Genomic DNA, 14,400 nt, shown 5'->3' on the forward strand with positions numbered 1-14,400 from the left:
TGCAATATTTTTTGTCTTATACAAAATACTAACTTTCAAGAATGAAATTGACTGAAGGGTATTTACAGTGGCAGTCACTGCCCTGTAGTAATACAAGCTCTAACCAACTGTTGTTTTGCTGTATCAAATATATTTCCATGGTTAATTTCCAAATTAATCATATTTCACTTCTGTAGGAGATCAGGTGGCCATATATTCTGAACTCCCCTTCACATCTCCACTTCGTGATGTCGCCTTTCATCCACATGAACACATGGTGTTATTTTGTGCCTTTGGTCAAAACCAGCCAATTCTTGCATACATTTATGATTATAAAGGTACAGTACACATTTTCTTGTTACACGCCCATAAATATTTTATTTTCAGAAGTGATTTGCTAATATTTGTACTTCTTTTGAAGGAAAAAGGAAACAGTTATTTGATGATAATACATATCTTTATCCTGGGAGATACCAAAACCAAACTGGACGTGACTGAGCAGTCTACTGTAGGTGACCCGGCTTTGAGCAGGGGCTTTGACCCAGCCAATCACCAGAGGTCCCTTGTAATCTTAAGTTTAAATGTTATTGTATGTCATGCTGTGTGATTTTTATTGCACTCTATTTGTATGATGCTGCCTATGTATGATATTTAAAAGCCGCTTTTCAATATCAAGATGGATTATGGAGCCAGAAAATACACCTATTCTGAAAATTCATGTATAATTTAATAGAAATCTCAGTATTTTGTGCTGGCTTTTGCAAAATAATGTTCAGAAGCTGTCTAGAAATGGATTGGAGAGTACAGATTGTTCTAATAAACAGGTGTTACGTCTGTGGTGTCATTATGAGAGAGATACGTTTATTCCCTGTTTTAGATTAAAGAGACAACTCAAGATTAACTTTTGGGTTTTGATATACAAAATAAAATTCAGACTGTCTTTTGCAGGCTTTTCTGATATTTATGTGTTTGTGGTTAGCTTGAGCAATGTCATTGTTTCAATTAAGGACTTAGTTTCAGAGGTCATGTTGCATCTAGATAGTAAATAATGTTGATACAGATTATGCAATATATTTTGCATATCTGTAACAGATTTTTGTTTGAATTATATTTGCAGTGAACATAGATTTCTAAAGCTCATCCTGTCTTTTTATATTTGTTTTTTTAAATAACACGTAGTAATGAGATTACTCATATCAAATCTCACAGTTTGTCTGGTGAACTGGTTGACTTTTACAGGAAAATAAAGTGGAATGACTTCACAGTCAATATTCAGTGCTAAACTTCAACCCAGTAAGATATCTGCATTCTAGAGTGCAATGAACAATTTTTCAGGTGGAGAACTTCAACATTTTTTGACTGTTCAGCAGACAGTGAGCTTTTAAAAAGTATAGGGTAGTTTATATATATGCGTGTGTGTATTTAGAGATCATTCAGATATCACACTGGTAGTTGGTTGTATCATCTGGCTGCTTAACTAAGTCACTGATGACAGTAAGTTTTTGTATAGGTTGTGGTCTTTTCTATATTGTCTGTTACTAAACTTTTTGTTCCTTTTTTGGTTAAAAGCACACGCTTTGCTTTCAGAAGATAGTCTTACTGCCTTAGTGTTGAAAGAGTTAATCATATAGTAATACTAATTTCAGTCATTGACACAGTTTTTAAGACTCCAACAGTATGTGTTTTACATACACCAACAGTTTCATGAATGTCCTAGACAAAACTTTCATGAATTTTTTAAACTTTGTTCCTTGAGACCACAGTACAAAATTTGAAAAAGTCAAACAAATTGTTTAAATTACAGCAAGCACAACTTTCATCAAAAGTATCCTATTCTAGAACAGGCTACCTCCTAAGAATGTCTGCTATGCCTGTAGAAACTTCTGAAATTTTACTTGAGTATAATAGCTCACTTGAACTAGGCCGAAAAAAATGTGAAACGTACCTAGTAAAATAGCTGGCTTGAACTCAGTGCAAGCTCTGTAACTTTCTTGCCTTTGAAAAAGTCCTTTCTCTTCCCCACCCTTCGATATATCTGCATGGAGAACACTTGTTTATAAGCAATACAAAAATATCACTTCTGTGTGAGAGGTTAGTGAACACAGATAACAGAAGGGGGAGGCACTGTGATCAGGAAGAGTTAGGGGGAAATGAGGTACTGTGGGGAAAATTTTATGTCGTTTTCATGTTTTCCATATAGCACTGTTAGTACAGATTCTGATGGTGTTTGACTGAAGATATGGCTGGCGAAACAACAGCTATCATTCAATTGGGTTTTTTTCCCGTGGCAACGTAAGGCTTCACCTGACACATTAATATTGGTTATTTCTACAGTTGCACAACAGGAAGCTGAACTTGTAAAAGATCTCGGTTCATCACTTACCACAGCTGCACCAAGAGGGCCACAGTTCTTTAGCAGTTTCTCTGAAATTCCTGTACAAAATAGTTCAGTGATGTCTCCAGCAGATCAGTTTGTCAGTGTTGCAAGAGCATCAATGAGAATGCAGAAGGTGAAACAAAAACTTGATTCTGTTTTGGTAAGTCAAATTTAATTAATTTCCAGAAATATGAACTTTGGCTGACAAGACTACATATTTTGGGATTGATACATGTAACAGAACATATGTATGTAATCTTGGGATCTGTTCTTTAGAAATGAAGACATCTCTCACTAATATTTATGCACCTGTAAGTAGCTCTTTCAAAGAGATTGTCTAAAACTTAGTGGGTTTTATTTACCTAGTACTGATGACAACCAAACAGTAGAGCATGTGGCATCTCTGCAAAAACATATTTAATAAATATCAGTAGCTACGAGGGATGGGAGACACCAAAGTAGAGGAGGAAACACAAAGGGAAAACATGTCAGGAGGCACAAGTGGAGATACAGGAGGAGGGCTGTGAGGAGGCAGAAAAGAAGACACAGAAAGAAGCACAGAGGTGATGCAGGAGACCCAAAATGATGCACAAATGGAGATACAGGGGAGATAACGCAGTAGGCATGAAGGGAAAGATGGGAGATGTGCGAGGACACAAAAGAAGATGTGGGCGGAGGTAAACCTTTGAAGGGACTACAACCCATGGAGGAGTCCATGCTGTACAGGTACAGTCTCCAAGGGGACTTCAGCTGGTGGAGGACCAACACCAAAGCAGTTGAAAGGAGTAAGAAACAAGGAGAGACAAAAAGAGCAAACCGCTCTGCACTGATCCCACTCTCTTGGCCCATTTATTGCCTTACCAAATGGACTGAGTGTAACATAATGACAAAAGCAAGGAGACTGGGGACTAGAAGGAAGGAGAGAGAGGGGGTCTGAAGCGAAGCTGAGACAGACAAAGAGGGAGGTAAAGTGTTTTCTTTGGGTGTTTGACTGTTTGTCTTGTTTCTCAATACCCAAGTCAGTAATTAAAACATTTTGTAATTGGCAATAAATTTAATTAAGTTAAATTCACCAACTTCAGACAATTTTGCATGCGACAAGAATGCAGTATATTCCTGAATAGCGCTGTTCAGTTATAACTACTGTTCATAATGACAGAACTGCATTTGGGTTTACCGTTCTGGGACAAGCAGTGTACTTTGTAGACAGTAAACCAGGCCTGAGGTCATGCCTGGGGTCATGTTTTATGAGACAAAGGTGCTGGAACCTCCGAACAGCAGATCTGCCAACACAGGGTGTTCTGGGTTTGATGTGTGTGAACTTAACAGCAGCAGCTAACGGATGTAAAATTAACTTATAAGTGCAGTTCGGAGGTCTGCGGCTTAGATAGATGATTTGAATGTAATGTAAATACATTAAAATTTGGTTTAAGCTAGATAGAAATAGAGAATATTCTGATCCTGTATGACGGGTTTTTTTGTGTGGTGATCAGTGTCTTCAGGTCCCTTTAGAACCAATGTTTTGGGGTTCTTTTTCCCTTTTTTTTGTTTTTCTTCTTTGCTGCCTAAACAGGAACCTTAATGAATGATAGAGGAAGTTTCTTTTCTTCTCTTCTGTAACATTACCATTCTTGTTTGCCCAGAACATGTGTAATTAAAACCAAGAGTTGAATATTGGGCTAAAGCTTTAGCAATTCACAAAAGCTAGGACATTTTGTTACAAAAGGTAAAAATTAATTTCTCTATGAAACCGGAATGCAGAATTGCCTTTTACCACATAGAGAAATTACAGTATAGTGAATCTTTGCAGCAATTATTATTTATCTCTGTCTCAATGAACTAATGCTAATATATGTTTCTATTCACAGAAGTTTTTGATAGGAAAACACTTAACCCATCTCTACTCATTTAAAGAACTCATAAGTTCTTTTCATCCAGTATTAGTATTTATGTATTTAAAATTTCACTTCCATCTAGCAGTCACAATACCTGTTTGTAACTGCATGACAAGGGATTGATGCATGTTCTGTAGATATGGGGAGAAGGGCTTCCATTAAAGGTATAAATAATATCCTAGCTCTGAAATTGTGGGGTGGGTTGTTTTTTTTTTAGATGTCAAAACTTCAATGCTAAAATTTGAAGGAGAGAAAAAACTTGTAGCACTTAAGGACAGCATCTCTGTAGTACTAGTCCTGGAATCAGTTATGTTGGCTGCCTCATCTCTTAACATGTGAATAATTCTAAATTAATTAGAAGTATGATTGGCTTTTCTGGTCTATACTTCACAATGTATTTGTGAAAAGTGTTATTAAAAGGTTATCAGTGGTTACCAAAATTCTGGTACTTGGTGCAGTATTATTCAAGTAGAATGTGGAAATATTCTTTCCTGTATACAGAAACACTTAAAACTGTTTTAATTTTTTTATTGTCCTTTGAGTGCATTTATTACCATGCCAGAAGTCATTAAGGGAGTAGGTACTGTGAGAGAATCCAGAAGCTTATACCTCAGATTGCATCAAATCTACTGAGCTTTCATCATTAAATCTAGGACTGTAAAGTATGGTCATATATGATGCTTTGGTATAGTATACATCAAATACTGTACTGTGTAGTCCTTCCAGATGGTCTCCTTTTAGAATTTAGTTGAGATGCAAATATATCTTGTTGTGTGAAAGCAGAACAATTTAAAGCCACTGCTTTTCAGAAAAAATATGCAACCTTTTTAATGAACACATGAACATGATACTGATACTATCTAAGCCATGATGTGGAAGAAGATGTTAACTCATCCTTTTGTCTGCAGCAAAGACCTAGAGGCAGAGATGAATGCTGAAGGGGTGTGTATTTTTTATGCTACCATTGTCAGTCTTGTAAGAATCTGTCTTCCAGGTCATCTTGGTTTTGGTAGAATCTGAAACACCATGCTTGGCTTCTGGGTTTTAGTGCAAATCAGGAACATAGGAGTTCTATAGTAATTTACTATAACTTCTACCTGAAGGTAGAAAACCAGAGGGTAAGAACTGAGGACTCTTGTTAAAACATTGCCAATTCTGTGAACATTTTTGGCCAAGTACAAGGCAATGCTGCAATGTCTCAGCAGTCTGAAAGACCTTTTTCACTTGATCGTGCCTACAATAAAAAATTTTTATCTGCAGACTGTCAGAGGAGGTACAGAATACTGTAATCTTATCTATCACCCATGCAAGAAATTTGCAGTATTTTTAAACCCTCATTTCAGTAAGTTCATAGAATTGTCTTAAATTTCTTGTAAGCTTTTCCCAAAGAAAACTTGCAAATGAATAGGAAACCTTTTTTTTTATACTGTGTATGACATAGTTGGAGGAAAAAAAAAAGGAAAAAAAGCACTTAATTTTATTTCTTATTAAAACCAAAAATGTAGCTGAATAGTTTTCAGAAAACCATAAATAAGATCTACTCCAACTGAATATGAGGGGGATGCTTGTGTGTTTCAACTTGGGAAATCCAGGATGAGCCCATGTATTCAGCACTGTAATTGGTTCTGGACATCCCTTCTGAACAATAATATAGTAAAATGAGAAGTAGTTCAAATAGGAGAAACACAAATGCCAAGAGCTGTTGAAGAGCTTGCATGTAATGAGATTGACTAGAGCTCCTCAGCTTTGCAGGGTGGTGCAGGTGGAGATGAGTGAGAGGAAAGTTGTGCCATAAATACATGAAATCAGGAGCAGTATTGGAAAAAAAATATTGTTTCTTACATCTGAAGTAGAGACATAGGCTGAAATTAAATACACAGAGTGCTGTGAAGGTCAGGAGTGTACATGGGTTCACAGAGATTTTGGGCAAATTCATGAAGAAGAGATTAAGCAAAAGCTGTTGGTCCAATGAACCAGTGTTACTGCCAGCTGATGCTCAAGGGGTTCCTGAACTGCTGAGTGATGAAAGTGAAATGGCCTACAGGAGAAAGATCACTCTAAACTTATGTGCCTTACCTGCTACACTTTACTGTTGAAAAATGTAAGGATGGATCTTTGATCTAACACGTTATAATTACTCTTACATTATGGAGTATATAGATGATATATGTAAAAGTTATATGACAGGTGCATGGTATTATTGTGTTACTTATTAGTAGGTTGTGTTGTAATTCTCCATAAGAGTTACTAATGTTCTTTTCATTACATCAGATTAGTAAATAATTTAAAAAATCATTAAAGTTCAGTTGAATTTTAAAATGTAAATGAAGTTATATTTCTTCCAGTTTTGCTTTTATAGCAATTTCAAGTCAGATCCATATGGCCCGCTGCATGATAGATTTGGGGTTTAGTTCATTAATTATCATATTAGCAGGTAACATGATCCTGTAACATAGGCAGTCATTTTTCTGATGACTTGCGCAATACATTCCACTGGAATGAGGGTCTTTAAATTAAATAGGTGCTTTTGAATAGTGCTGTGTACTTTTTCCTATTCCTTTTCCAGTATTCCTCTTCAGAATTCTAGGAGATGCTTTTCTTACTCCAGGAAGTTCTGTTGCAATTATTACTTTAAACGTAGCTACTCCCAGTTGCAGACTTAGAAGGATGTTTTTTATAAGCCATGGTGGAACCACTTTTGGATCTGAAATCATATAACCCTACGCACTTCATTTACTGGATAAAAAAACTTCTTACAAACTTTTTTCCGTTTACCAGGCAGATACTGTGAGTTGTTGTGATTGCCTGAAATGATTGGTGATATGAAATGGTTGAAGTATTACTAGAAGCTTTATATAGGTAAAATGCTTAATACCATATGAAAGCTTTGCCAAAATTTTACTTCATATGTCTTGAAGAAGTAGTTTGTTATAAGGTAAGGTTTTGGAAATTTTAATGAATTTTGCTTCTCATTTCATTAAATTCACCAGTTTTAATTAAGTTGCCTGTGTTAGAAAAAGTTGAACAAACAGCTATTCTTTTTTCTGTGGTTTGTTGGTTTGGTTGTTTTTTTTCTCCTTTGTGAAAATCTTACAAAGCAAGTCAGATCCTTAAAATCTCTTCTGTTTTCCTATGTTATAATATTCTTTACGTGGTAAGAAATTTTTCTAGGCATTCTTTCTAGCAAGCATCAGATGGATTTTAAAACAACACAGTCAAAACAGGGAAAGGAAAGGAAAAAAGGAACTTGTGTCTTTTGTAGATGAAGAAATTTTGGCACAGATGTAACATGAGTAGTTTCACAAACTATTCTCATACTGATCTGGATGGATTTACTGCAAGTAGTTACTCTACAGTAATTGCTAGTTTTCCCACACTTACCTAGTGAATGAAATAAAATAGGTAGCTTATCTTGCTTATACTATTAGGTAAGATCATTGTCTAGGTAGTTACCTTAGAAATAAGTAGTGTGTTATAAACATGCCTTCCAGCTTGGCAGCAATGCAGCCTGAACCTCCTCCAGAGTAAGATCTGGTACCAGAACTCTGAAATTCTCCACTAGCGTGGTAGCTAACATGGAGCATAAAGAGACTGAAATGGCTCTTTATGGCAAGACTGTACTTTCAAATATCTGGTCGTGGGAATATTTACTGAATTCCCTGAATATGTAATTTAAATGTATTAAGGTCTTTTTCCTCTCCTCTACTATTTCTTATACTTTTAATTACAAAAGTCAATGAGGAATTGTGTGCATCTTTTGTTGGATACACAGATTCTTATAGGGAGTCACTACAAATTTTACTGTGAATATGGAATTTAAATCTGCATGCTCTCAGCCTTTTACTCAAATGAAGTGTGACCTGTATGAATCTAGTTAGAGTATCAGCACAGTAATATTTATACACCAGTGGTCTTATTTCCTGTGCTTACAGCACAGATGATTGTCTTTAATTCTTGCTTAATATTTGCTAACATTACCATTTGAATAGAGGTCTAAAGTAGCAATAGTAAGCTGCAGTGAACTGTGGCAGGAGATTTTGTTCCACTACTAGTCTTTTTCAGCATTGTATTTCTCTCAGTGGCTTGTGTTTATATAAAAGGTATGTCAGACACAAGAAATTAATTGTATTATTTTTTTAACATAAAACTATATCCATCATAATTTTATCAGAGGGTAAAATAAGATGGTGGTAAGCATTTTTTAAAGTGTGCAGCTTTTACTGGTGGTCCTTTACTTACATTTCCAGTTTTACCATCGTAGTTTTCTCACCATAAATGTTTGTACAGTATTAAGGAAAAGTTGCACTGTTTGTTTTCTCCCTGCTAAACAAATTAAACAGGGACATCTGAGTAATAGTATGTTTATGCAAAACATATTTTAGAGCAGAGAAAGCTAGATTCACTCATGCTGGTAAACCCCAGCAAATGATATCTCCTTCTGGCTTATTGTCACCAAAGCATGGAGAAAGCAGCTTATTAAGAACTTTTTATGTCAGAAAATACTGCAAATGTGCACTGAGTCAACTAATAACGTTGTTGACAATTGTTTTTTTGAACATTGGTGCATGTGCTTCTTGCAACATGTTGGGTGCAGAAAGGAACATTAATCATGGCTCAAATACTGAGATAGTGTAAGTTGAGAATTAAAGAAGGCCATACAAGATTAAACCACTAATATTTTTTTAATAAAATTTCGCATATTCCTTTTATTTTTTGTTAGCTGAGGAAAGCAATTTGGTTTTAATTCAAGTCAATGATACAGAAAATAAGTTTATGTCTTTGCATCCAAAAGTGCTGCTTATTCTAGGGAAATCCAGTCAGGATTTGTTTTTTACCTTTCTCTATGGTTACATTACAGTTAATTGCTGGAATAAGCAAATGAGGCCTTGTCAGCCTAAGAAATTAGATTACACTTTTTGTTTATGTGCTTAAATTTAAAAACAATTTAGTGAAGTGCAACCCTGGTTATACTTTTTTTAATAATAGGAATGATAATGAAATTCTCAGAATGTTATCTTTTTATATATCTATCTCTGTGGGGAAAAAAATGTGGATTTTTAATCTGCCAAAGAAGGACTTTATATATGATGAGAAAAGCTTAGTCTAACCAAATACTTGGGGAGCAGTCGGGATGGGGAGGGGGACAGGATTACAAATGTCTGAGTAGTTACACGATTACCTGAAACTGTATACAGTATTTAGACTCATGTCCTAATGTGTTTTACCAGCAGGTACAGAGGAATAGGATTCTATATGTATTTGATAAGATTTGGGTCACAAGAACTTCAGGTGTCTGTTTTCCTTAGTAGGAAGAGAAATTAAATTGCAAGACAAGTATCTCTGGGTGTGTTTTGTATATGACACAATTTCATCAATTTTTCATTTGCACAAAATACGACATTTTTAAAATTTAACCACTGAAGTAATGGATTTTTATTTTGCCTGGTCTTAGGTTCTTTGATAATAAAGAGTCATAACCAACTGCAGAAGAGGTTACAGTATACACAGCAATCTTTTGGTTCTTACTAAGCAAGACAAACCTAATTTTTGCTAGTATTGGTGCTGACATTGCCCAGTTCTGCTCAAATGTGTGTATCCAGGCATGTTCTTAAGCAGAAATGCCAGTTTTATCCAATCCAGGAAAGGTCATACACTCTGTGTTTAATGGCTGAGTGAGTTTGTACAAGCTGTGTATAACTGAGCCTGTATTTAACAGTTTTGTGTCTCATATGAAGAATTTGGTTTTCCTTGTGGCTAAAAGTAAGAAGCTCACTATTCCAAATGTTCATAGTAATCTTAATTTCTTAAGATTCCACACCACCCCACCCCGGCCAAAGAAAAACAAAAAAAGGGGAAAACTTTTGTGGTAGGCCTGTCATTGAAATACCAGAACTCTCTGTCAGAACTGAGGAATTGAATGTATATTAATTACTGTGTGATGAAACGTATCTATAGACAATGGCTGCATCTAAACTGTAGGATCAAGCATTTTCTAGCATCAATTTTCATATTTATGCCCTGGTCACTTCTGGGCTTCTGTGGGGTAAAACAATGGAGCACCCAAGTTACGAGGGAACTGTGTTGCCATCTGGATGGGTTAGTCTAGAAATTACTTAAGAACAGAACAGATTGATCTCTTAAGTGATTGCAGAATACCTTTAGAATCCCAGCCTTCGTTGGAGTCCTCCTAACACTATTGTCAGAGAAATGATTGCATTTTTACAAAGATGTAAACTTGATTCAAACTAACATTCCAAACTTAATAGCTGTAGTACTGTACTGCTCCTTTAAGCATTATCGCCTATGTATTTTCTGTCTAGCATTGAGAAAACCAGCAGAATTTGTGTTCTTTTTTTATTTCCAATTCAATTGTCAGCTTTTAAAGTCTGCGTAATCATGGTTTAATAACTTTATTTAAATTGTTTTTAGAAACAGCATCCTAGAGGCCTGAAGTTTCAAAAGGGAAGCCTAAAACTAAAATAATAAGAGAGAGCATAGAGCTGGCCACCTTGATTTGACTTGCAAGTATATATGGAAATGTACATTATATTGGTTGCAAAGGTCAGAAAATTGCATTCTCAGGGAAAAAGAGAAATTGTTATTGTCAGCTTGTCAAGTCTTGCAGTATTGTTTTCTGTGTCATGCAATGCACTTTAATGTAAAAACTAGTTCCACTGAAAATGTATATTTGCATAATTTGCATAGAGCAGCCCTAACACAAAAAAGAAAATGCAAATCAGCTTTGTTTAAACTTGGCAAGAATTATGTAGGTATCCTTTTGTGCTACAAAACCTGCATGAATGTTATAACTCTTGGTTTTACTCAATTTGGGATAGTAGTAAACTGTGTCTTTGATAAAGCTGTGGTTTGTGCATGAAGCAAGCAGAGCCTGTTGTGAAAATTAAGTAGATTGGTGGTTGGCTATCTTAGCCAACTTTACTCGTTGTTGTAAAGGTATTTAGCAATGCCTTCCCACAGCATGCATTTCAAAAAAAAAAAATTGCTTCACTCTGTTCTGTAGGTAGCCTTATGTCTGTCTGTTGTAGGAGAGTTAATTATTATTTTTAGGACAGTATACTTCACCTGCAAATGGTTCTGCTGAATAATTAGTGCTCACTTATTAGCTGAGTGGTTCCTTCTTCTCTTATAATGTTGTGGGGGTTTTTTTTCCTCTATGGGGTTTTTAGAGATTTAAATAATACCTAAGACCTAGTAGCAGACGGGTCATTAAAACTCTGATTTTATGTTTACTTTGAATGGGCAATCTTTTTTGGCTCACCTGTGCTGAGCTTCATTACCATTAAGGGGAGGAATGAATCACTCCTGTAAGACTGCTTAAATTTAAAATTTTCTTTTTAATATCTCTTTTATAAAAATGTTTTTTATTTTGGTTTTAAGGACTTTGAGAGAAGGAAGAGTTTTAAGAACTTGTTTTGCATTTTAAAAAGGCCGATTTTCTTAAATCTTCAGGACCATACATTCAGTCTTCTAATGTATGTGTCTATTGCATTTGATTTCAAAGCATGCTGTTTGGTGTATAATGAGAGTATTTGGGTAATACAGCTGGAAAGTAAGTGAATTAAATGCTGTACATTAATAACTTACATGCAAGGTTCCATATCTCTTGCATAATTCAAGCACCACAATCAAGGCGAATTTCTCCTGATGTTTTTTTCCCTCCAGGAGAACCAGGGATGTCTGTTAAGTACTAGTTTTGAATAGTTTGCTCTGCTGTGTTTAGTCTGATTTTGAAATGCTGACATATTCAACCACTCTTCATTCCATGGTAGTGTCTGAAACCAACTTTTTGATAGCAAATTTGAAAGAGAATTCCATGAGAATACTTGAATGGATAACACACCTTTGTATCACTCATGGTGTAGTGTGCACTCAGCAAGAAATTCACGCAGGGGGAGATGGTCTCATTTGTCTTCCTGCAGAAAGGCTCTCCCTAGATCTGACGGTGGATAACAGTGGAAGCTGAGCTCAGTGCATTTGCAGAACAGATTATTTTTCTGTATTTGAGTGAACACATCAGGTAGTGGCTTTCCACTGTGTGTGTGTATCAGAGAAAACTTTGGATTAATGAAACTTAGTCACTTGCATGCCTGAAGGTAAGAAAAGCAGATGGATTTTGTTGTTCAGGAAAATAGGCTTCTCCATTCTGCTTTCATTTCACAACTACTGTTTATTAATACTCTGTTAAATTTGTATACTGCAGTAAAATTTAGCTGGTTTAATGCTTTTTTAAAGTCATGTTCAATAGTTGATCCGATTTTCTGTCTTTCTGGTCAGTTTTGGAGTATAGTAATTACAGTTGTACACAGTTGCTGAGAGAGTACTTGACTAGTAGAAGACAGTTTTTATTATTAACTTCTTTCAGTAGAGTTAAATCCATATTGCTACACAAAAACCAGATACATTAAGATGAAGATCTATTGTAGTAGTACAGAGGAGATGATAGCAGATATCCTATATGGCCCCATCAATCCATGTTTTTAGTGCTATATTACCTGCGTCCCAGTACACCTGCCAATGACCAGATATTCTGCATTGTTGAAATCTGTTGAATTGTTTCATATTTGTTAAATGACAGAAACAGTAGTTATATAAATTATATCACTTCTGGAAATAAGCCACTGGTTCACTTTGTTATAGCTGTCTCCTTTATTTAAACAGAATTTACAAGCCAGTAGATTGAAAGTTTGCAAAATGTCATTTTTCTGTTTTGGCTTACAACTGAAGTTTGAGGGTCTGATATAGAGTTTACTGAGGCCAAAGAAAGTGCTCCACTGAGTGTGGGATTTTAGTTGGATTAAGTGACTATATGCATTTATTCTAGATTGTGAAGTAGGCTTGACTTTGGAAAGGTCAAGTATTATGTTGTTTTATGTAACTAACTCAATAAATTTAGCATATGAATCTATTTCGTTTGAAGAAAGTTACATATATTTTATTTAAGGCCTATTTTCCATCCCTTTTGGCTGTATTATCAAGGCAGCCAGTGAAAATGTGTTTTACAAACTGTAAAACTCTCCATGGGATCACGTGATAAAAAACCTAAGATTCTCATAATATATTTTTTACATAGACTGTATTGGATAATAATAATAAAGTTCGAGAAAGGTTTTTGCTTTGTGATAGCTGCATGTATATCAAGAAACTCCACAGCAAACCAAATTTTAACTACAGTATCTTTGTTGCTATGGGAATAAGGACTGCAAATATTTTTTGTGTTGCTTACGTAAAGGAATTGTCTGGTGTTTTGGTCAAAGTATGCTTTATTGATATGCAGAAATTGCAGTTTTGTGTTAAGTCTGGGTTAAGATTTATATTTTCCTTTCATTCTAATATTGAGTAACCTCTTTGTAGATGTAGTGTAGTTTGAATACTCAGAAATAAGAAGTTACTTTACAAGTTTATAACCATATATAAATGCCACCTTATTTTTATACGTGAAGACACAATGAAATGCCAGTTCAAACAGTTCTGTTCCATTGTTTGTACTGCTTGAGAGTTTGTATCCAAATGTGAACACGCAATTCAATTCATAGCTGTGTCAGTATCAAGTCTGTGTCTCTAAATAGTCTTACAAAAACAAAATAAGCCAAAGGAAAAAAAAGCCCCAAACAAACAAAAACAACCTATCATTGGAATTGTTATTTATCATCAACTTGAGTCTTAATTTTTTTCCTGGAATTTAATATTTATTTACAGTAAGCAAATATTTCTCTTATAGCTATTGCATCAGTAAGTAACCCAGGAAATTACACTTCACTTTCTGATTTGTCTTTCCTATTACAGGCGAGCTCAAATCTCTTGCTTCCTGCATCATCATCACTGTCACCACACTCCAAACTAAAACTGCCAGGTACTCTGAGCACTCCACTGAATCCTCTGTATTCTTACACTGCAAAAACTGGTAAGTTTCTGTCTTTATTTCTTCTCTCTGTAGGGAATGGGTAATAACTTGCACAAGGACTTTTTTCTGCCCTTAAAAATTTTGCTGTGAAACTCTTTCAGGGAGTGTCCTGGTTGTTATATGTGATATTGTTTATAAAGTGCAGTGTGGTAACAGTCCAATACTGATACATGTTCCCTTGTAAAGCTTTTTACTTTAAGCTGTATATTTATATTAGTGCTGTAATT

General features: G+C 35.3%; 1 protein-coding gene across 2 annotated transcripts in view; it reads left to right on the forward strand.

The window, feature by feature from the left end:
* The window catches only part of AHI1 (Abelson helper integration site 1), a 98,950-nt gene that overhangs the window by 36,714 nt on the left and 47,836 nt on the right, over positions 1–14,400 (forward strand). For both annotated transcript variants that reach the window (XM_055714260.1, XM_055714261.1), the window contains exons 17-19: positions 177–317; positions 2,314–2,516; positions 14,056–14,173. In XM_055714260.1, coding sequence (XP_055570235.1) covers positions 177–317; positions 2,314–2,516; positions 14,056–14,173 — 462 coding nt within the window. The remainder of the gene's footprint in view (positions 1–176; positions 318–2,313; positions 2,517–14,055; positions 14,174–14,400) is intronic.

The sequence above is a fragment of the Falco cherrug genome, chromosome 6, assembly GCF_023634085.1.
Source record: "Falco cherrug isolate bFalChe1 chromosome 6, bFalChe1.pri, whole genome shotgun sequence".
NCBI lineage: Eukaryota > Metazoa > Chordata > Aves > Falconiformes > Falconidae > Falco > Falco cherrug.